Source organism: Mastigoproctus giganteus, chromosome 8 (assembly GCF_048544385.1).
Source record: "Mastigoproctus giganteus isolate SK-2022 chromosome 8, ASM4854438v1, whole genome shotgun sequence".
Lineage (NCBI taxonomy): Eukaryota > Metazoa > Arthropoda > Arachnida > Uropygi > Thelyphonidae > Mastigoproctus > Mastigoproctus giganteus.
This window is the reverse complement of record NC_143582.1, coordinates 154,300,844-154,324,952: the sequence shown is the minus strand read 5'-3', so window position 1 is coordinate 154,324,952 and position 24,109 is coordinate 154,300,844. Positions and strand designations below refer to the sequence as shown.

General features: G+C 36.0%; 1 protein-coding gene across 1 annotated transcript in view; it reads left to right on the top strand.

The window, feature by feature from the left end:
• Sf3a1 (splicing factor 3a subunit 1) overlaps window positions 1–24,109 on the top strand; it is a 346,050-nt gene that overhangs the window by 5,189 nt on the left and 316,752 nt on the right. Inside the window, exons 2-3 of the mRNA XM_090379835.1 lie at window positions 9,680–9,718; window positions 20,050–20,178. Coding sequence (XP_090235961.1) covers window positions 9,680–9,718; window positions 20,050–20,178 — 168 coding nt within the window. The remainder of the gene's footprint in view (window positions 1–9,679; window positions 9,719–20,049; window positions 20,179–24,109) is intronic.

Below are 24,109 nucleotides of genomic sequence, written 5' to 3'. Positions count from 1 at the left end.
CATCATCAGCCATTTTCAATCCACTGCAGGATGAGGCCCTCTCCAGCAACTTTCCAGTTCTTTCTGTTTTGTGCAATGTCCATCCATTTACTACCCACGAATTCATGAATTTCATCTGTCCATCTCCACTGTTGTCTTCTAGGTTTTCTTTTAGCTCATCTGTTCTGTTCCATTCTGTTATTTTCTTAGTCCATTTGTCATTATGGTTTCGAACTGTGTCCTGCCCAAGACCATTTTATTTCTTAACACTTGCATAAGATGAGCTATGCCATGATTTTAATGCACTTACTGATGCCCTTTATATAGAGATGATTGTACAGTGTTTTAGGGTTCCAGTGCATGAAAACATCTGCTGCATGACTAGTGGTTAACGACACTGTACAACTGCTTGAATATCATTCAAACAGATCTTATTTTGCAGTCAGCATCACATGCTGCTGCTGCTTTTTTTTTTAGCAGTGCTTGGAAAGGGCTTAAAAATAGTGAACTAGTTCGATTTCATTGCTCAAAGTGTGAACTATTTAAAGTTCTGCTTCTACTAAAAAAAAAAAAAAAAAAAAAAAGGAACTAAGTTCCAGTTCATTTAAAAAGTAACTAATAAATGAAAGCAATATTATTGGGTTGTTTTCATTGATTCATTTGTGGGCAAAATACAGTATTTGTTCAATAATTATAGTAGCATAAATTTTAACGTTTTCGGTGCATATGTATTACTTATGCACAGAAGACTTTATAATTACTTAATTTATTTTCATACCATATAATAATAAAAATAATAATACAATGTTTATTCAAATAATTAGTATATATAACACTAATCATGACTATCAAGAGGGAGGGAGGGGTATATTTAGAATGCTTAAATAAAATGAAATGGCATTCAGGTTCTTTATATGAAATAATGAAGTGTTCAAATGGTACTGTTATCAGGGATCAAACAAAATCTGAAAAATTATAGACTGCCAAACAAAGACTGGTATGGCTGAGCTACTTTTCTGATGGATATCCTAAGTTTTTCCCAAATTGGTAGAAAAATTGTATTGTAATTACAATACCGTTTTTTTTACTCAGTAAAACTTTTCAGATGAAAAATAAAAATTATCATAGCTCATTAAAGTTCTGCAATAAATTTTACTACCTCTTGAGAAATGCTGCACTGAATCACTCTACAGTAGTTGTAAATCCTCTGACTCTGCATGGCAGTCCCAGAGTGAAATCAGAAAATTTATTTATAAATGGAGTAATTTTATAGAATCAAAGAAATGGAGTGTATACTTGAATCTGTTGCCTCACATTTGCCGTAGAATTTTTTGTAGTGCCCAGTGGTTTCACTTTTGGTTGAAACAGAAGATATGTCAAAATAACATTGTCCACTTTCTGAAAGAAATTAATAAAACTTGTATCCACCCCATGCTGACAACTTGGTTAACTTCCTAATTCACTGAAGTGAATATGTTGTGTAAATAACAGTGGGGTAAAATGAGTAGGTTATATAGGTATATAGGTTCTTCCATTGGTCAATGGAATCTTGTGGCCAGGTTGTAGGTTTGTGCAACCAGTATTTTTTTAAAAAATCAAATGAAGTTGTTATATATAATTACAAATTATTTTCATTACTTGTATGCTACTATAATCTGCTGTGAAGCAATATTGTGTGGTCCTACACTCAAGTAAACGTGCCAACGTTGCACACACAATAATGTATGTTCTGTTTACACTCCAGCATGATCACATAAGTCAGAGGCATTTACAACTACTCAAATTTGACAAAATTTCCAATAACTGTATTTAATGATCACATGGTCAACTCAATCATGTATATTAGTACACTTCTCACTTTTGCCACCCAGCATGAACCTGCAAACTGAGAATGGAGATAATGTTTGATGGTATTTCCATGCATGTGCAGGATCCCAGGCATGTAGTACCATCAGAGCCACATAGTTCACTTGGATTGCAAGAACATTTGTCACTTGATAGTTAAGTGAATGCTTTGTTAGACACATTGTTTCGTTGTGACTTCTTGTGGATAATTGCAGAATTATATCAGGTATGTGGTCATACCTTTATGTATATAGTTTAGTTTTAAATTGAGTTTAAGTATATTCCAATAAAATATTTAAATATATTTACATATATATATAAATATATAGTATTTTAAAAGGCGCCTCCGTGGGCAGGAGCGGCAGTGTGTAGCACATGCTTCTTGATTAGACCAGGGTTCGAGCCCGTGACCACCAAATACGGAGGATGCGGAAAGGTCAGGGAATGACCACACATATCCCCGGAACAATATGGCCTTAGTTGCTAATGCTCCTAAAAACCAAATAACAACAGTATTTTAAATTACATATTAATGATTTAAAATATATATTTTTTTCATTTTCCATTTTTTTTTCACTTTTTCAACTTAAAATTTTTTTTTTGTTATTTTTCGATTTTCATGCTGCAAAATATACAGTGGTTTGCAATCCGTAATTTGTATTTATTTTTTTGGTTTTAATTAATTTTTAATTTTTGTGAGTTCAATACCTTTAGGGAACTGAAATCAACTGGTTTTTGTGTTTTGGTATTGTAATCGTTCAACGTCTCTCTGTTTTTATATTTTTTATTTTCTTTTTCTCATGAATGCGATTTCATAACACAATTAACTAATTGTGTTATGAAATTGATACTATTATATGATTTTCTACGATTCAAGAAAAGCTGCCATTAAATCACTAATGGAAGGATTTGCAGGCACGTTTGTTGTCATTTTCCGATTGAATTGTTAGGCAAGTCCGTATAGCCACTGAGAACTACGTCTTCCACAATGTAATATTCCTTGAAGTAATTGCTCAATTTATGGATTTGGTGCTTGGTTGCTCTGATATCAGAATTTCTATGAAATTGTTTGCCAATTTTTTTATCTTCAGATCAGAGTAGTCCAAAATTATGAGGAAGCCACAGTCTGATTTTGAAATTCTTGTAGTTTCTTCCATCATCAGGTGGAATCAGCTGCCCACAATATAGTCACATCAAATGCAGCTCCATGGATTGTGATTTTAAAGTTGGCAGCAGCTTTACATGGCTGGAAAAGCAGATTTAGTTTATGCGCTATTTGTTTAATATTCAAAATATGTTTTTGTAATTAAAATAGTTTTGTTATGGTCAAAGGTAGAACATCAGTAGAATATAATACCTGTTTTCATGGTTTGAATAGTAATTGATGTAGCTATCTGTTTTGGTAATGAAGATTACTGTAGATTGCCGTAATTGGCAAAAAAAAAAAAAAAAATAAATAATGAAAATATGCTGTTTATGAACATCTTGATTTGTTCATTTAGCCGTTTCAAATTACTAGTAACCCTCGTATAACACGATAGTTTAGTTCCTAGAAAACTTTGTGTAATGCAAAACCATGTTATGTGGGACTAAGAACCAGTACAAAAAGGGTGGTTACATTCCAAAAGCTAACAGAAATACATTTTTTTTTTTTTTTATATAACTATCAGAAACTTAATTTTTATAATAGTGATAACTTAATATTTTAACTTTATTTTTATAAGAATAGTAACTTAATAGTAATAACTGAACAAATGTATTACCTTACAAACTGTGATACTTATGTGTCAGATAATATACGTTTATTTAATTTTCTTCCTCTTCATTGCTGCTAAGCACAATCTCTTCTGCAGCATCTAGATTTCATGTACCTTCTGCTCTCTTTAAAATCACGAATGCTTCGAAGTCACAATTTTTTATGGTCTCAAACAAGCACAAGTTCAATAGCACAGAACCTAATCCAGGGATCTCCCAACGAAATACAGTGGACCCCCTCTTTAAATGATATGTGAAAATCGGAAGAATATTTTCCAGTTAGCACAATAAAAATAAATTTACGCTTATGTACATAGCTTAATTAATACATACTGTAATATGTATATACTAACTAATTGATATTTCTGTTCACTGACTTTTTTTTTTTTTTTTTGGTTTTAAAATTTAAAACAGTAATAAAAATTGTGATCACTGCCACCTAGTGGTTCCTTTATCTGCAGATTCTTAATGCATGAAGAATCACTACTAATAATCAGATCAAGAGTATCACTCCCTCTAGTTGCCTCCCAAACATACTGCTGTAAAAAAACAATCATCCAATAAATCCACAAAAGCCTTGCTAGTGTGTGAGTTTTAATCTCGCGGAAATTAAAATCCCCCATTATAAGACACTCTGATTTACTGGCCCACTCTATTTCTCTGCACAATTGCTCATTATACTCATCAGATTCATTAGGTCTATAACACACCTACTCTCATTTTTCCTTTCCCAGTGCTTATGTTACACCAAACAGACTCAACATTGCATTGTTCACCAACATCAATTGGATGCACTTCCTTAGATTTTGTGTTTCTTAACTAACAGCATAACCCCTCCTCCCTTCCTGTCCTGTCTATCCTTTCTGTACACAATTGTACTCCCCAAATTCTAATTCTGCACTGCTTATGTCTGTGTGACACCATGTCTCTGATATCCCAACAGTATCTAGTATTAGTAATGGCCACATGGAACAAGAAACCCTATGGCTTATGCTGCACCAGCCAAAAAAAAAAAAAAAAAAATCCAAACAAAACAATGATAAAAACAACAAAAAAATAAATAATAAATAATAATAATTAATAAAAAAAAAAAAAAAAAAAGGAAATTAAACCTATCATCCTATGCGCTTCCCTTACACGAAAGTACTATCCAGATGACCTTTGAATTTCCCCAAACTGTCGGCCTCTACCACCCATGAAGGCAACTTATTCCAGTAATTTATAACTCGCTGGCTAAAATAAAACTTCCTGCAGTCCAATCTAAACATTTCCCCCGTAACTTGAATTTATGTCCCCTAGTTCTAGCATCATTTATAATCTTGAAAATTTCGTCCTCATTCATTTTACTGATGCCTCTCAGAACCTTAAACACCTCAATCAAATCTCCTCTAAGGTGTCTAGTTTCCAAACTCTGTCACCCACATATTCGAAGTCTTTCTTCATAAGGACGCCCTTTTGCCGATCTCACCAGGCGAGTTACTCGTCTTTGCACCCTTTCAAGAAGCTCGATGTCTTTCTTTAGGTGCGGTCTCCATACTTGAACACAGTATTCCAAGTGTGGTCTAACATAAGCCTTATATAATGGGATTATCACGTCCCTATCTCTACTTGCAAAGGTTCGATAGATCATTGATAGGACACCATGGGCCTTCCTTGCAACCTGTTTACAATGCTCAGAGAATTTCATGTCTGACCGTATCGTAACACCCAAGTCCCTTTCCTCCAGTACTGGGTTTAATTGAACTCCGCCAAGTGAATAAGTTATTTTGGGATTACTGTTTCCCAGGTGTAATACCTTACACCTTGTTGGATTAAAGCATAGCTGCCATTTTTCTGACCATTCCTGAAGTCTATCTGGGTCTCTCTGAAGAAGCTCAGCTTGACAGTGATCATTAACTACTCTACCAATTTTAACATCATCTGCAAATTTAGACATCACGCCCTCTATCCCTTCATCAATGTTTATGAAAATTAAAAACAACAGTGGTCCTAATACTGATCCTTGGGGAACCTCACTTCTTACATCAACCCAATCTGAGGAATAGCCATTTATCACAACCCTCTGCCTCCTGCCCTGAAGCCATCCTTCTATCCATCTAAGAATTTTCCCAGTGATTCCAACCTGTTCCAGCTTATAAAGCAACCGCTCATGTGGGACTGAGTCAAAAGCTTTGCTGAAATCTAAATAAACAATGTCGAAATTATTCCCTAAATCCAGCTCGTGAGTGACCCTTTCGAAATAGCGAACCAGATTTGTTAAACATGATTTTCTCTTTACAAAACCATGCTGAGTATCCTTGAGAATTTCAATTCAATCCAATTGATCCTGAATTCCACCCTTGATCATTGCCTCCATGATTTTCCCTACTACTGAAGTCAGACTGACAGGGCGATAATTTCCAACTTCACTTTTAGAGCCACCCTTATGTATGGGAGATACATTTGCACTTTTCCAATCCAAGGGAGTCTCCCCAGAGTCCAGTGATGCTCGCATAATTAGCCTCAATGGTTCAATGCACTCGCTTGCCGCCTCCCTTAAGATTATAGGGTATATTCCATCAACTCCAGGAGCCTTACTGATCTGTAGGCTTGAAAGTTTTTTCATTAAATAATCTTGCAAAATTTCAATATCATTAATTACATATCTTTTAACTTCGCTCCCACAATTTCCCATTGCCACAAAAGGCTTTTCATTTGTAAATATCGATGCAGAATAACTGTTGAGTTCATCTGCAACGGCAGCTGGTGTATTTAATACTATCCCCTTTCCCTTACGTAAAGGTCCGATCTGGTTTGTTCTGCTCTTCTTGGCATTTATATATGTGAAGAATTCTTTATCCCCCCTCTTTGTTCTGTTTGCTAGTGATTTCTCATAAACTGCCTTTGCCTGTCGAACCTTTTCTGTGGCTCTATTACAGATCATCTTGTAGCTGTTATAGGCTTCAGTACTTTTTATTGCTCTGTAACCTTTCCATGCCACCTTTTTCTGCTCAAGTAATGTGGCAACTTCACTATTCATCCAACTTGGAACCTCTTTGTGGAGTATTTTTTTAATGGTATATACGCATTCAAGGCATCTGTGATTAATGTTTTAAAAGCGTACCACAGTTCAAATGTATTCATTTTCTGCACGATATCTACCCAGTTAATAGAGGCCATGTAGTACCTTAAGGCATCGTAATTTCCTTTTCTGAAATTAAAACCCATTCCTTTGCCTTTTACTTCTGCTACCTCTCTCGTCATCATCCACCGTAGAACTCTGTGATCACTTCCTGCTACTGGTTCCTCTACTGTCAGCCCTGTTATGTCATCTGATTCATGTGTGATGATGAGGTCTAGGATATTCTTTTCTCTAGTACTTTCCCTGACTTGTCGATACAAATAACGGTCATCTAGTTGATTTAAAAATTTTGTTCCCCATGTCGAGTTTCCTTCCCATTTACTCCAATCAATTAGAGACAAATTGAAATCACCCATAATAAGGCATTGATGCTTACTTGACCATTCCATTTGCACGTAGAGGCTTTTGTCATAATCTTCACAATCACCTGGTCTGTAGATTACTACTACTCGCATTATACCTTTGTTTCCAACTATCTCACACCATACAGACTCTATACCAGCATGTGAAATGTCTGAATCCGGGAAAGCTATCGTTGCACTCAGGCTGCTTCTGATAAGAACCATTACCCCACCACCCCTTCTATCTACCCTATCCTTCCTAAATACATTATACAAGCCGTACTGAAACTCATCATCCCCAATTTCCGGGTGGCACCACGTCTCTGTAAGCCCTATTATGTCTGCGTTACTTGTTTTAACCAGCAGTTCGAATTCGCTCATTTTATTGGCGACACTTCTAACGTTACTGTATAAACAATTAAGATTTACTGTTCTTGTATATTTAACAACCCTAACACAACCCTTGAAGTTTTTTAGGCTCTCTTCCCTGATATTAGCTACCTGCTCACGTGAAATGTTTCTGCCCCCAGAACATCTAGATAATACATCCAGTTGGGGTAACAGATAAGAACTCTTAAGGTATGTGCAAGAGTTATTTGCACTTTGATGTCTTGACTAGCACTTCAAGCTCATCAAATTTATTAACTATACTCCTAGCAATGGTTTACATGCAAGTATACCAATGGTAGGAGTATAGTTAATACTCCTAAGACGTGTCTATCCAGTCATTCTTTATGGAGCAGAAGTCTGGACTTCAACTGCCGCAACGCATCTGAGATGGATTTTTGCAGGCTAATTTTGGCTGTTGAAGTGGGCGATATGGAAATTTCGGCTTCCCCCTGCACCAAGGACCACCCAGATGGCAGCAGCTCTAAACATCAGACGTCTTCCTGCCATTATTCATGAGAGAAGACTCGTCTTTGCTGTAAAAATGATGGCTGGCATTATTTCGGACTCAGACTTCTGGGCTAACTGCAGTTGGAGGATCCCGGTCCCAAGCCTTTGGGCCAATCCAGTCCTTCAGGCCACCCCAAACCAGTTAAAGTTATCCGATCGGTTCTTACCCGTGCAAATGCTGCAGTAGATATACTCCTTGGATGGCGACCTCTACAAAGTTCGCCTTGGATAAAAAATACAGGCGGAAATACTTGGATAAAAAATACTTACTCCATCCACTTCCTTCTCAGGACCACGTCACAGGACATTAGAACCTGCTCCCAAGGACCTGTCCATCACTCCCATGCATCCCTCACTACATTGTTCCAACTTTCTGCGCCTGCTCAGATGACTCCAGCACTGTAAAAGGACTGCTCCCTGGAGAATAATTTAACATGATAACATGCTGTTGTGTATATATGTTCATATGTAAATTTTTCATTTGCTTTCCTACACTTGTATAATTAGTAATAATATTATTTTTTTCTCCTATCTCATCCTTGTTTATTACATTGTATTAGCCTTTACTGTAAACCCCTGCCTTGTAGCCATGAAGGGTATTGTATACAGCATGTGCGTTTTGTATGCAATAAAGAGTTCTTCTTCTATACATGCACCTGTTTCTACTCTTAGTTCCCTAACACAGCCCATGTATTTACTTGTTCCACTATGACTCCCAGCAGTCCTGGAAATCTCCATTGCCTTGCTTTCCGGGCTGCTGCTCAATTGCATTTCAATAGGAGCAGTGCAAGAATCACTTTCACCTCTGCCAGTGGCTACTGTTAGTCCGTGTATCCCCCAAGCTAGCAGTTTTCTGACCCACCTAACTCTACCTCGATAGCATCAGCAAATATTCTTGCACCCTTTCTATTTAAGTATATTCCCTGTAGAAGCAGTCTCTCCTGTCAATAAGCACAGACCAGGCTGAGAAAAACTTTACCCCACGAGCTTGCACAATCTCTACAGGGCCTTATTGATCGACAAGGCTCTCATCATATACTCCCTCCCTATCGTGTCTGGGCAGAATTGCAGACACTTTCAAGTTCAGCCCTAACTCATGGCTTTTTTTTTTTTTTTTTTTTCAACATTGACTTGTACTTGTTAAGTAATTCCGCCAGTCTCCTACTCTTAATATCATTAGTGCCAACGTGTACAACAATATCACCCTTTGTGCCCTTAAAAGATGATATCTGCCGAAATACTTGCATATATTGTACACTTAATTTTCTGAAATCAGGTGGTTTTGGTTAAATTTTAATAGGATATATGATTACTTTATGAAATAGTTGTCATATAAACAGTTGCAATTTGAAATATGCATTTCATTTTGAAATAGTGTGATTTTATTACATATTACAAATTTTACTGTCTGTTTTTATTTCACTTAAAGATACTCTAAGTGAATTGATATTAAACTAGTGGACAGCTAACTGTATCTGGTGTTTATATATTTTTTGAAGACTATAACACTAGGCTTTATTGTAATATTACTTCTACTCCCATTCATAATTGCTTCTCTTAATCACTTTGCAACTTTAATTTTATTATTCATGTAAAAAAACAAAAAAAAATAGAAATAATCTGAATTTCACTATAATAGTTATAAGAGAAGTTATTTTGTTGGATAAGTTAAATGTTTGAGCAGTGATGATTGAAATTTTGTTACTTGTATATGAATATGATCCTTAACAGATAATTACAGATATTGTTGACAAAACTGCTAGTTTTGTAGCAAGAAATGGTAAGTATACACTAATGATAATTCTGTTATCTAACAAATGTATTGTTCCCCCAACTCTACATATCAGACTGTACTTAACTTTCTCCCATCTAACGTACCTAAGTGTAATAACTTTCTTTGATGACCTTAATGTTTACAACTTCCAGCTGGCTCCAGTTTTCTAGATCCACAAACCGAGCTGGTAGAGCTCGGTTCGTGGATCTTAAGCTTTTGCAATTACTAATGACTTCTCACAACTTATTAATTTACTTACTAGAATGCCAGACAATCCTGACTACACACCTAATATTCTTGATCTTTTCCTCGTGAACAACTCTTCATACAGTTAATGTTATTGTACCTCTAGGTACTACAGATTGCAGCTTGGTGATAGTCTCTTCTTCAGTGGAGCCTCTTTTTTGTTTGGCAATATAAGAATGCAAAATGGGATGAACTGCATGATTTCTTTTCCCCCTTTATCTTGGTTGGACTATTGTTTTAAATCTTTTGACTCTAGTTTTTCTCAGATTGTGCCAGTGAAATTATTCTTGTAGGATGAAACTTTGTCTCACCCCAAAATCTCAAATTTTCATCCTAAAATCTCTTCCTTTATCTTCACCTTTGATTTACAAGAAATGTACTAAGGTTGCTTGAGATAAGAATGTAGTACATTGCAATTGTCTTGTATTCAAATCTCCAGCTTCATTTTATGCATGCATAAAAGCTTGCAGTGGTTGTAAAAAAAAAAAAAAAGGCATAAATGAATCAAAATTTGTAAATAGGTCGAGTAGGAAACTTGTAGGAGCCTTCTAGTCATTGGTCACAGATGTTAGCCACAACTGTCTGACCATCCTGCCACCTCTGTCCCAAAATAATGGATCCATTGTATCCTTAGCTAAAGATAAAGCTGACTCTTTGGCATCCTACTTTCCTCTAATTCTTACATTGGTGTTATTGATAAATCACTTACTACTGTACCAACAGATTTCACTCAGTGCCTCCCATGGTCTTCCAATACAAGGAGAGTAGAGAATTCAGAACAACCTTGGTGCTAAGAAGTATCCAAGTCCTGTTGGTATTTCTCCACTTGTTCTCAAAACCTGTGCTCCAAAGATTGCTCCTGTTTTCTGTCCCCTTTCTACATTCTCTTATTCCATTGGTGTTTTTTGCTTCTGCATGCTTGTACCTATATATACCTATAGGTACCTATTGGTCCTTGAGGTTGTCACAGACATTCTCTCAGATATGCCAGACAAGCTGTACTTGCTACCTGGTAGTCTAAAACGCTGATGGAACTGATATTCGGGTGACACTCAAGTCAAGTGGATCCAATTTCGGCAAAGTCCGGATGGTCTATGACAGCCAAATCCTCTGCTTGCACCTTCACGATGGTGGGACTGTTAATAATCCTGGGTATAACCTCCATGCACAAGTACATGGTGGGTGACCACCCAGGTGTGAACCAACGTAAGCAGGGGTCAAGGTGTGGCACCCACACCACATGGAGGAACGCCGCCCCTCTATGTTACCAGGCAGTACTAGGTGGTAGATGACTCTCATCAACCGGTGAAATACCACCACTTTGCTTATTGGAGGCTTGAAGTGGTGGAACCCATGTTTAGTCTCTAGAGCTAAGGTCCGGCCAACCCTTCCGTATCTCTTCCATCATGCAGTATGATTGATGATTTTTGAGGTTATGATGAATGTCATGGCGAGATCCAATATTCCTTACATTTCGAGGGTACAGCTCTAAAACGGTGTTCGCAGGCTGGCCGCTAGTTAGTACACCGGACCGAACCTATTGGTAACTCTCTAGGAGGCTTCTGGATCAGCTAGTGTATAATCTTCCTACCTCTACTCTGCCAGATAGTGACTGGAGGGAGTCCGTGTAGTGTGTATGCGGGGAGCATTGTCGAGGCCACATTATGTCAAGGATCTGGGTATATTCTTACCACATGTACGCCATATCCAAAAATTTCATTACTTCATACAGCATGTCCCACCCACTTTTTCTTACTATTGAATACACTATGAATTGTCAAAATAATAGAGCAAGCTTATCTGCGAAAAGATCTAAACCTCCCAAGGACTTCCTAATTCATTTCACAAATATACGTGGTCTCAATTCTAATCTCAACGATGTCCATTTCCACTTGCAGTCTTCCAAACTCCATGTACTTTTTCTGACTGAATCTCAGTTATCGGTTGATTCAACTACTGCTCATCTCAGATGTCCAAATTATTTGCTGTATGATTCCTTTCGCCTCAAAGGTGGTACTTGTGCATATGTCCGTTCTGATATTCCCTGTCAGAGACTTGGCAATTTGGAATCTCCTCTCTTTGATCTTCTCTGGTTTAAAATCTCTCTACCTCATTGTGCCAAATTCATCTGTTGTCTCTACCGTTCTCCCAACTCCACTAATCACTTGGAGCTCTTTGACTTCCTCTCTTTGCAACTTGACTTTCTCCAGTCCAACTTTCCTAACAGTGAGGTAATTTTCCTTGGTGATTTTAATGTTCACAACTCCAGCTGGCTTCCGTTTTCTAGTCACACCGACTCAGCAGGTCGAGATGCTGAGGCTTTTGCAATTACTAATGACCTAGCACAGATTGTTCGTTTACCTACAAGAATACCGGACAATCCTAATCATACAGCCAATACGCTTGATCTTTTTCTCACAAACAACCCTTCTAAGTACAAGATCGAAGTGAGAGGTCGTTTAGGCACTTCAGATCACAACTTGGTGATTGTCTCTTCTCCAATGGAACCTTTATCTCATGGCTATTCCCAACCTCGTGTTGTTTGGCATTACAAGAATGCAAAATGGGATGACCTGAGAGACTACTTTTCTTCTTTTCCTTGGTCTGATTACTGTTTCAAAACTTCTGATGTCAACGTTTGCTCAGATCGTGTCAGTGAAATTATTCTTGCAGGAATGGAATCCTTTATCCCACACTCCACTTTAAAATCTCTTCCTTTATCTAAACCTTGGTTTTCCAATAAATGTGCTAAGGCTGTCCAAGAGAGGAATGTTGCATATCGTAATTGGCTTGTTTCTAATTCTTCAGTTTCATTTTCTGCCTACACCAAAGCTCGCAACAATTGTAAAGCAGTTATTAATCAGTCCAAACTAGAGTTTGAACAGGCTAAGAGTAGAAAAGTTGCTTCTTGCCCTAATGGTAGCCGAGCATTCTGGTCTCTTGCCAAAGCTATTGGCTGCAACTTTTGCCCATCTCTGCTCCCACCTCTGTCCAAACCAGATGGTTCTGTTGTCACTTTAGCAAGGATAAAGCTGACCTGCTAGCATCCCATTTTTCTTCCAGCTCATATAGTAATGATTTTGGTAAAACACCTCCCACCATTCCTAGCACGCTCCATTCAATGCCTCCTGTGGTCTTCCGTGAAAAGGATATCAGAAGGATTTTGATGAATCTTGATGCTAAGAAAGCTCCAGGTCCTGATGGTATTTCTCCACTTGTTCTCAAAACCTGTGCTCCTCAACTTACTCCTATTCTTTGCCGCCTTTTTTCACTTTCTTATTCCAAAGGTGTTTTTCCTTCTACTTGGAAATTTGCTCATATCCAGCCAGTTCCTAAAAAGGGTGACAAATCCCTCCCATCCAATTATCGTCCCATTGCAATTACTTCTACTCTTTCTAAAGTAATGGAGAAATCAATTAACCGCCAACTCTTAAACTACCTAGAAACCTTCCGTCTGATCAACGATCGCCAGTATGGATTCCGTCTGATCAACGATCGCCAGTATGGATTCCGTCAGTGTCGATCCAGTGGTGATATTCTGGCTTATGTTACCCATTTATGGACTAATTCAGTGGAAAGTTCGGTGAAACACAAGTAGTTGCTCTTGACATCTCAAAGGCTTTTGATCGTGTTTGGCATAAAGGTCTTCTAAACAAGCTTCCATCTTATGGTTTGCCAACTGTTTTTAGTAATTGGTTATCCAGTTTTCTCTCTGATCGCTCACTGAGGGTGATGGTAGATGGCTCTCTGTCTTCTAACTTCTCCATTAATGCCGGTGTCCCCCAAGGTTCAGTTCTTTCCCCCACTCTTTTCCTCTTGTATATCAATGACCTTCTTCGATTGGCTGGAAATCCTATCCATAGTTTTGCCGATGACAGCACATTGCATTCCACTTTCCATTTTGAGAAACCTTGTCCTGCTCAATCAGCTTCAAGTTCTCGAAAATCTGCTACCAATTCCTTAAATGCCGATATTCAGGTAATTCTCCAGTGGAGCAAAGACAACTTAGTTGATTTCAACCCTTCTAAAACTCGGTCTTGTCTTATATCTCGGAAAAAGGATTCTTCTGTTCTTATGCTTATCTTTAGTGACACTCTGATTTCTAGGCAAAATGATATATCTCTTTTGGGGATTACCCTGACTTCTAATCTCTCTTGGCAGAAGCACATTACAAATATTGCTTCCTCTGCATCTAAAAAACTTGGTTTTCTCTTTTGCTCTCGGCGTTACTTTTCTTCCAAACAGCTGCTCACTCTGTATAAATTGCAAATCCGCCCTGCCATAGAATATTGTTCCCACATCTGGGGTGGTGCCCCCAAAACCTCTCTCAGGCTTCTTGATTCCATTCAGAAGAGGGCAGTTAGGTTAATTAATGATTCATCTCTAACAGAGTCTCTCCACTCGCTTTCTCATAGACGCACTGTTTCTGCTGCATGCCTCTTCTATAGATACTTCCATGGGCACTGTTCCTCTGAATTGGCTTCTATAATTCCCGCTCTCTCTTTCAAAACAGTCCGAACACGTGCCGCCTCCAGCCAACATCCATTTACTGTCCAACTTCAAACCCACAGAACCAACTTTTCATCTTCCTCATTTATTCATTCAACTGCCGTTTTCTGGGACAACCTTCCTTCATACGTATTTCCTGAAAATTACAATCTACAGAAGTTCAAGTCCAGTGTCAACAAATATCTTCTTTCGTCTTCTCAACCTCTAACCCAAGCACGGTACTAAGTACTACAGGTTCTAATACCTCTCGTGTTTGGGGTTCACATAAAAAAAAAAAAAAAAAAAAAATATGCAAAAAGGGAATGGACCGAAGATTTTAAGACCATAGGAATGATACCAATAGAAAAGAAAAGATTTTGGAAGTATAAGTTTGGTACCACATGCATCAAAGATGATCCTAAGAATTTTAAATAGAAGGTTGATAATATTGATGGAGTCAATTCTGGGAGAAGAACAGGAGGGGTTAGGGAATAAGAGATGCAGTAGGTGTGAATATTGAGAGGAAGACCTCTAGATGTGAACAGATCTATGTTTTATAAATTTGGAGAATGATTTTGATCAAGTAGGCTGAGATAAGTTATTGAATATATTGTAAAAGGATGATAGTAATGGATTAGAAAGGCAGAAGAATGATTAGCTAGATTATATTGGAGACAAAAAGTAATAGGGTAGGACAAAGTGACATTAAAAGTGTAGAGATAGGAAGAGGTGTGAAACAGAGATTTTGTCTGTCCCTGACTTTATTTAATATCTTTGTAGAAGAAAATGGTTAATGGCATTTGATAAAGGAAATATGGGTAACAAAGAATGTATGGGGTGAAGATGGGAGGAAAGGTTATCGAGAGTATTAGATTTGCAGATGATATGGCACTGGTGGCAGATTCTGAGGAAGGATTTCACAAATTGGTTAATAGGCTAAAGGAAAAGTATAATAGGTTTGCAATAAGAATAAATATTCAGAATACAAAAGTTATGAGAGGTGGTAAGAGAAAGGCATGAGTTAAATATTCAAATGGAGGGAGAGAACAGAACAAGTGAGCACAGATATAGGTATTTTGGAAGCCTAATGGTAGAAGAAGCAAAGACCAGCAGAGAAATAAGAACAAGAATAGCAGTGGGTGAGAAGCAAAGAAGAATGTTATGTGGGAGATTAGGAATTGATTTGAGAAAAGACTGGTACAATGTTTGGTATTGAAGTGTGGTACTTTATAGAACACTGACATAGATGTTAAGAATGGAAGACATTAGAAGATAATTGGAAAGTTTTAAGAGATCAGCATGGAAAAGAATGGTAAAAATAAGATGGATTGATGAATTCAGAAATGAGTGGCTTGGATTAGCTGAGGACAATTTATGTTTTTGTGAAGTTTCCCAGGTTAGAATCCATATGTTAGAATGCTCTATTTATGTGGACTATAGGAGAATGTCTCGAAAATAGAACTTATGATTTGTATCAAAATTTGTAGGGTTTTTTAAATGCATTTGTAAGGGTCTTTGGGAGAATAAAACTTGTTTTTGGAAATTATAAGTGCAAGACAGTCTTGTTTATGTTAAAATACAGTTTTAATGTAAATACCTTGGATTGTGTGTTTTTGTTTATGAATTTTATTGTTAAATAGTTGGTTTTATATATAGTTTGAACTTTGTGAATTTTGACATGTTTCTACTTACAAAAAGGTCACTCCAAAACTTTTCACAATTGATATTAAATAATAAAAATAAATAGTATCATTAAAGTCTACATTCTTTATTTATCCTAAATGCCAATTTTTATCAAAATCCTTCAAATTTGCTGGAGGGCTCGATTTTGTTGACAAGGTGCTTGTTTTTTTCTTTAAGATTGCATAAGCCAAATTGGAGATTGTTTGTCAGAGTTTATGCACCACAATTTTCTGATTTTAAATTGAATCTAACTGCTAAGAAACCCCATTAAAGATTAGTAAATGCCTTAGGGAGATCAAGCATCATCAGTTAGAAGTTTAATTGGTTCAGTGAATTTAAATATGGAAAAACTAATTTTGAAGATTAACTTAATTCAGTGAATTTAAATTTGGAAAAACCAGTTTTGAAGATGAACCTCAATCAAGGGGTCATCAACAGCTCTCATGCATGAAAAAATTGAGCTGGTAAGATTTTTACTGAGAGAAAGTTGAAGGATTATGTATCAGTAGTAGAGAAAGATGTGGGCATTGGATCAGCAGCAGTTAATACCACCATTAATGATCATTTAAAGTACAGGAAGTTTGTTGGTAGATTGGTGCCTCACAGATTGAATGATGATCAAAAAGTTGCTCGTGTCGAATGGCACTGTTTCATGCTTAAAACGTTTGATGAAGGCAAATGCAAGGCTATTTATGATTCAGGTGATGAAACTTGGATATACAATTTTGATCCAAAAACAAAGCAATAATCAGCTGTTTGGTGCTTTCAAACTACACCCTCCACCCAAGAAAGTTCACTGAGCCAGAAGTGTTGGAAAACAAATGGGCATTGTTTCTTCAGATAAAGTGGATTTTTAGAAATTATAAAGCTAGAAGACTGAAAGACTCAACAGTGAGTGGTATATACTAAATGTCTTCCTATAGTGTTTGAAAAAATCATTCAAAACATCCAAAAAAACAACTTAAAGGATCTTGCTTTACCATGACAACTGAAGGGTGCATTCAGCTCCAACATTAGACTTTTGAGCCACTTCTGGTGTTCAGTTAGCTACCCATCCACCTTATTCTCCACACTTAGTGCCTTGTGATTTCTTTTTATTCCTAAAAGTCAATTTTATACTCAAAGGGACAAAATTTGAGAGGGATGAAGATTTTCTGGCCTTCATCGATGGAATAAATAAGATCTTCGAAGAAGACTGGTCAAACTGCTTTGATAGTCGGTTTAGAAGAATGAAAACTTGTATAGATGCTGAAGTCGAATACTTTGAAAAACTGTAAAAATTTGAGGTATGTAACTTTAGTGAAATTATATGATGGCAAAAACTTTTGGAGCCACCCTTGTATATTTATACTTTTGATGAAGTGTGTGAATAACTATATGCACACTATAGAGATAGTAGAGGTTTAACTGCTAGTGATGGACACTACAGCAGTGTTATTATGTACACAGGTGCAAGACTAGGTAGTTTACAAGTAAAAGGCATTGTTCTCAAATGTAATATAAAATGTTTGCAATTAGTGTTTTTTTTTTTTTTTTTTTTTTTTCTTTTCCCCTTCAGAACACGTCAGAGATTCAGCCATAAAAGCATAGCCAGAAGTTTTAAATATTTGTGATGATGCTTTATTCATCTACTTACAATGAATACTTTTAATGAAAGTGACTATTGAGTTTGTGTGGAATATATGAAATTATATCAGAATATCTGGGGTGTAAACAGTTTTCAAAAAGTTGACTTTATTGTGATTCAAGTAAAGAAATAACCTTTGATGATGTGGGTATATTATTATTATTATTATTATTAGCCATATGGTGCAAGGAAGCCTGAGGCTTATGCTGCACCAACCAAAAAGAAAAAATTGAGTTACCCTGAGAGAGAGAGTGTGAGAGTGTGAGAGAGAGTGTCAGAAGTAGAAGGGAATTACCAAGAAAGAGAAGAATGATGATATCCAGCTCAGGACTCTAGGTAAGCCAAGCCCATACTCACCAGATGTGAGCCCCTGGGGATATCATAAAATTGTAGGGTGAAATCTGCCATAGTATTAGTGGTGCTACTTTAAAGGGCTCTTGTGCTGTAGATGACTTGGTTTTTTAAGATGTGTATTAATGTGAGTTCAGTCGTTCTGTGACAACCAAAGTCACAGCCAAAACCTCTGCCTGTACCTTCATGATGGTGGGATTATTAGTAACCCTGGGTATAATCCCCATGTACAGGTCCCAAAATATGGCATCTCTATGTTATGGCAATACTAGGTAGTAGATGACTCTCATTGAACAGTGCAATACCACCAGTTTGCTTATGGAGGCTTGAAATAGTGAAACACATGTTTAGTCTCAAGGGCAAAGCTCTGGCAACCCCCATCTCTTTCTGTCATGCAGTATGATTGATGGCTTTTGAGGTTATGATAGGCATCATGGTCAGATCCATTCTTCCTTACATTTAGAGGGTACAGCTCTGAAAGATGTTCACAGGCCAGCTGCTGGATACTCCACCAGACCAAACTTATTGGTAAGTCTCTAGGAGGCATCTGAATCAGCTAGTGTATAATCTTGCTGCCTCTACTCTGCCAGATAGTGTCTAGAAGGGCTGTGAGAGTGTGTATGCAGGAGGCATTATCGAGGCCACATTGTGCCAAGGAGATGGATGTATTCTCTTGTATCAATAATCTTGGTAAACTCCATTCAATGCTTCCTGTGGTCTTCCATGAAAACGTGAGAAGAATTTTGATGTCAAAAAAAGCTACAGCTCCTGATGGTATTTCACCACTTGTTCTCAAAACCTGTTTACACACTCCTTTTTATGCCTCTTATTTCATTGGTATTTTTCCTTCTACTAGGAAATTTGCTCATATCCAGACAGTTCCTAAAAAAGGGTAACAAATCCCTCCCATCCAGTTATCATCCCATTATACTTACTTTTACTCTTTCTCAAGTAATGGAGAAATCAATTAACTACCAAATTCTAAACTATCTAGAAACTTCCAATTGATCAGTGATCGCCAGTATATGGATTCCATCAGTGTTGATCCACTGATGATATATCTGCTTATGTTATCCATCTATGGACAAATTCAGTGCAAAAGTTTGCTCAAGCAGTTGCTCTTGACATATCAAAGCCTTTTGATCACATTTGGCATGAAGATCTTCTAAAGAAGCTTCTATCATATGGTTTGCCAACTGTTTTTTGAATTGGGTATCCGGTTTTCTCTTCTGCCCATTCACTGCACATGATGGTACATGATTCTCTGTCTTCTAACTTCTCCACTAATGTCGGTGTTCCCCAAGGCTCAGTTCTTTCTCTCACTCTTCCTCTTCTTTATTAATGACCTTCTTCCATTGACTGGAAATCCTGTCTAGGCTTTGATGATGATAGCACATTGCATTCCACCTTCCAGGTTGAGTAATCTCATCCTGCACAAACAGCTTCAACTTTTCAAATATCCACTACCAATTCCTTAAATGCTAATCTCCAGGTGAATCTGCAGTGGACCATTTCATGGTCCACTTAGTTAATTTCAATCCTTCTAAAACGCAATCCTGACTTATATCTTGCATAAAGCATTCTCCTGCTACTGTGCTTATTTTATTTATTATAAAGGTTTATTATTTAATAAAAGTAAATTATTTAATTATATTTTATATATTTTCTTTATTTAATTTTATTTTTATTTTTTATTTATTTAATTTTATTTTATATATTTTATTTATTTAATTGTATTTTATATTTTCTTTATTTTATTTTATTTAAATATATGATTCATCATTTGCTTATTTTATTTATAATATAAATAAAATAGGCAAATGATAAAAACACTAAGCTGTTAATTCAAGAACTGATGTTTAATATATAGAACAAGTAGATTTTTTGTTACTTTTCTCTAACAATTGCAAGTGTACTAAAATTTTGATTGAATTTTTTTCAGGACCAGAATTTGAAGCCCGTATTCGGCAAAATGAAATCAACAACAAAAAGTTTAACTTTCTTAATCCTGGTGATCCTTATCATGCTTATTATCAGCACAAAGTTAAAGAATTCAAAGAAGGAAAAGCAGGTAATTTTTGCCCCTGATTTCTTATTTTTTTTAAAGGGGATAAATTATTCACCTGAAGAAAAAAAAAATATATATATACAGTAAACCCCCGCTATTCGTGGTATCTGTATTCGCAGTTTCGCGTATTCACAGTCGCTGATTTAACATAAAATGAAACCTAAAAAAATGTGAATTTTAAAGCGCCGTGAACATTTTCCGCCATAAAAAAACATGGGCGTGGCTAAAATTATCTTTCCCGGTCAAAACTGCTCAGTGGGTGGGGGGAGAGGGGGTGACAAAATCGCGAGCATGGATGTTTCTCGCTAATCCTTGTTCGGTATGTGTTATGCGCTTGCCATGGAAGGTTTCGTCGTTTGTTTTTAATTTATATGCTTTTAAAATTGAATAAATTTATCAATTTATAAATTGATGTGCTTACAAAATTGATAAATCTACCATTTTGCAGTGTAAAACAGACTTTTTCGAGTGTGTTAACGGAAGAAAGTGACTTATTTGGACAAGTTCTTTCTGACCCATACAAAAATATGGCTACGAATAACAAGGGAAATGTGAATGTGAAATTATCAAAGAAGGTGATGACATTGGTGAATAAAATTGATTTATTAGACAAAGTTTCTAATGGTGAAAGTGTCTTCTCAGTGGCAAAACATTATAAAATCAATGATTCAATGGTACGATCAATCAAGAAATTGGAAGAAAAAATCCGTCATAGTGTCCGTGAAAACGTGCTAATTGCTTCAAAAATTTGCTCTGTAACTCGTGATGTTAAATTAAAAAAAAATGGAAAAGCTTTAAATCCGTGGATAGAAGACCGAACTCAAAATAAAATTCCGTTAAGTTCATTCTTATTTTCATTTCGATGCCATATGCTTGCATTTCACTATGTACTGTCTATGTACAAAATCATATTATGAAGGTACCTATAATACATACATAGACAAAATTTTAGACTAGTTTTTCTTATATATTTCATACTTTGGAACGGAACCCCTTTATTACTATGGAAGCCATAACTCAGTATTCGCGGCATTTCTCAGGAACGTAACCCCCGCAAATAGCGGGGGTTTACTGTATATATATTTTTTTGCAATATGAAATCAATTGAAAATTTTTCATTTATTTTTGTGTGTATGCACAGGCACGAAATTTTTTCCTTCTTTAATTATTGACATTAAATATCACAGGCCTTGAACAACACACATGTCACTTACAATCCATCTTTAGATTTTGTGTGTGGTCACTGTCATGGAATTTAAAAAAAAAACTTTGTTGGCAAAGAACAATAACTCGCCCATTAACAGAAAAATCTCAATCATTATAATCTCCTTGGAAATTACCACTAATCTCACCATCAGAAGAATATAAGCACAGCTGCCATCAAAGCTTGGCTATTTCAGTATCTTGCAAAAGCCAATAACCACAATAATCACCATTGCTACACATTTCGGCAACTTTATTTCCCATTGTATGCGTATTGGAGTAGTTACTTTACTTGCTGTGTCCACCTCTGTGAAATCATAGCTGATTGACAATTTTTTTTGTGTAATTTTATTGGCTATCATGCTTATTCTATAAATTTATTTTCTGAAAATGTTATTATATTCTGTTAATGCATAAATTACTGAAATAAAATAGAATGTTATCTGCTGTTAAAAAGACTGCCATCTCCACGCTAGGTGGAAAAGACTCAAGTTTGAATCCCATCAGTGATGCAAGGAATTAAAAACATAAGCTCTTGCTAAAACCTAATGATGCAAGGAGTTGTTATGGGGCTTATTCTTGATGTGGCTAAGTTAGTTGGTCTCGGGCAAGGGTTTTTCTACGAAGATATTATAGAATATCTCTGTAGTATTACAATATGGATTAAAAAAGTAAAGGATTTATAGTTTTATAGTTTCTTTTCCAGGATTATTTAAAAAATTCAAAGATGTATACTTAACTATGCAATAAATTCTCTTTTAATAAATGTTTGTTCTTAATAAATAACACATTGCACTAATATATTTGACTTAACAAATTTCCATTAATAAATTTATAATAATGCTAAATGAAAACATTTTTCTTTTCAAAATAATTTTTGTCACCAAGTTTACCATTGCCGAGTTGTCGCCTACCCATCAACAATTGCATGAATTGAAAAGCTAGTAATGTGACACCGAACAAAACACCCCTCTCAAAAGCAGTCAACTTGGCTCTGCATGTGTGACAAGGACAACTAACACATGGCTCATACACCTTCCTTATATACCAGTATTTTACCTTCTCCCCCTTAAATTTACAGTTTGGTGAATATGTGGGGTGTTACTTTAAGGGGGGAGAAAGTTAAATTATAATGGCTAAAAATTGAAAATAAACAGCTTTGTTTATTTTGCAATTTTTAGTAAAATATAAAAATAGTACTTTCCTCACCCCTAGAATAATCTAACAACTTGGAAAGTAGAAAAGTAAAAGGTAGAAAGCAAAAATGTAAGGTAGTAACAGGATGTATATACAGTAAATCCCCGCTATTCGCAGTCGCTGATTTAATATAAAATGAAACCTGAAAAAATGTGAATTTTAAAGCGCCGTGAACATTTTCCGCCATAAAAAAAATATGGGCGTGGCTAAAATTATCTTTCCCGATCAAAACAGCGCTCAACGGGTGGGGGAGAGGGGTGACAAAATCGCGAGCCGTGGATGTTTCTCGCTAATCCTTGTTCAGTATGTGTTATGCGCTTGTCATGGAAGGTTTCGTCGTTTGCTTTTAATTTATATGCTTATAAATTGAATAAAGTTATCAATTTATAAATTGATATCTTTGTAAGCATATCAATTTATAAATTGATATCTTTGTAAGCATATCAATTTATAAATTGATATGCTTACAAAAGTGATAAATCTACCATTTTGCAGTGTAAAACAGACTTTTTCGAGTGTGTTAATGGAAGAAAGTGACTTTATTGTGGACAAGTTCTTTCTAACCCGTACAAAAATATGGGTACGAATAACAAGGGAAATGTGAAAGATCAAAGGTGATGACATTAGTGAATAAAATTGAGTTATTAGACAAAATTTCTAATAGTGAAAGTGTCTCCTCAGTGGCAAAACATTATAAAATCAATGAGTCAACGGTACGATCAATCAAGAAATTGGAAGAAAAAATCCGCCGTAGTGTCCGTGAAAATGCGCTAATTGCTTCAAAAATTTGCTGTGTAATTCGTGATGTTAAATTAGAAAAAATGGAAAAGGCTTTAAATCTGTGGATAGAAGACCGAACTCAAAATAAAATTCCGTTAAGTTCACTCATCATTCGTGAAAAAGCAAAACACCTTTATCAACACTTTAGCGAAACTGGTGATAGCACTGGCGGGATAAGTTTTTTTGCTAGCAAAGGCGCTGGTTTGAAAGATTTGTTTGAAATTTCTAATAAATATTATATTTAATATTAAATTGTTTCTTATTTTCATTTCGATGCCTTATGCTTGCATTTCACTATGTACTGTCTATGTACATAGTCTTATTATGTAGGTACATATAATACATACATAGACAAAATTTTAGACTAGTTTTTCTTATATATTTCATACTTTGGAACGGAACCCCTTTATTACTATGGGAGCCATAACTCAGTATTCCCGTTTTCGGTATTCGCGCCATTTCTCAGAAACATAACCCCCGCGAATAGCGGGGGATTTACTGTATTTAATCATTTTGACATGTAACCCAGGTTTGTAACACCAATCTGAGATAAAAATGACTTCCTTTTTCATCCCAGCATTTTTGCTTTCTAATTCTTGCTTTCAACTTCCAAACTGTTGAATTACATTTTGGCTTTTGCTCATTAGTTGCAAAATATACAGAAAAGGCAAAAGGCTTTTTTTTTTTTTTTAGCAAAAACATTTTATTCTGTCATGTCTTCCTTTTGTTTTTTAAGCACAATTTTTTTATTTTG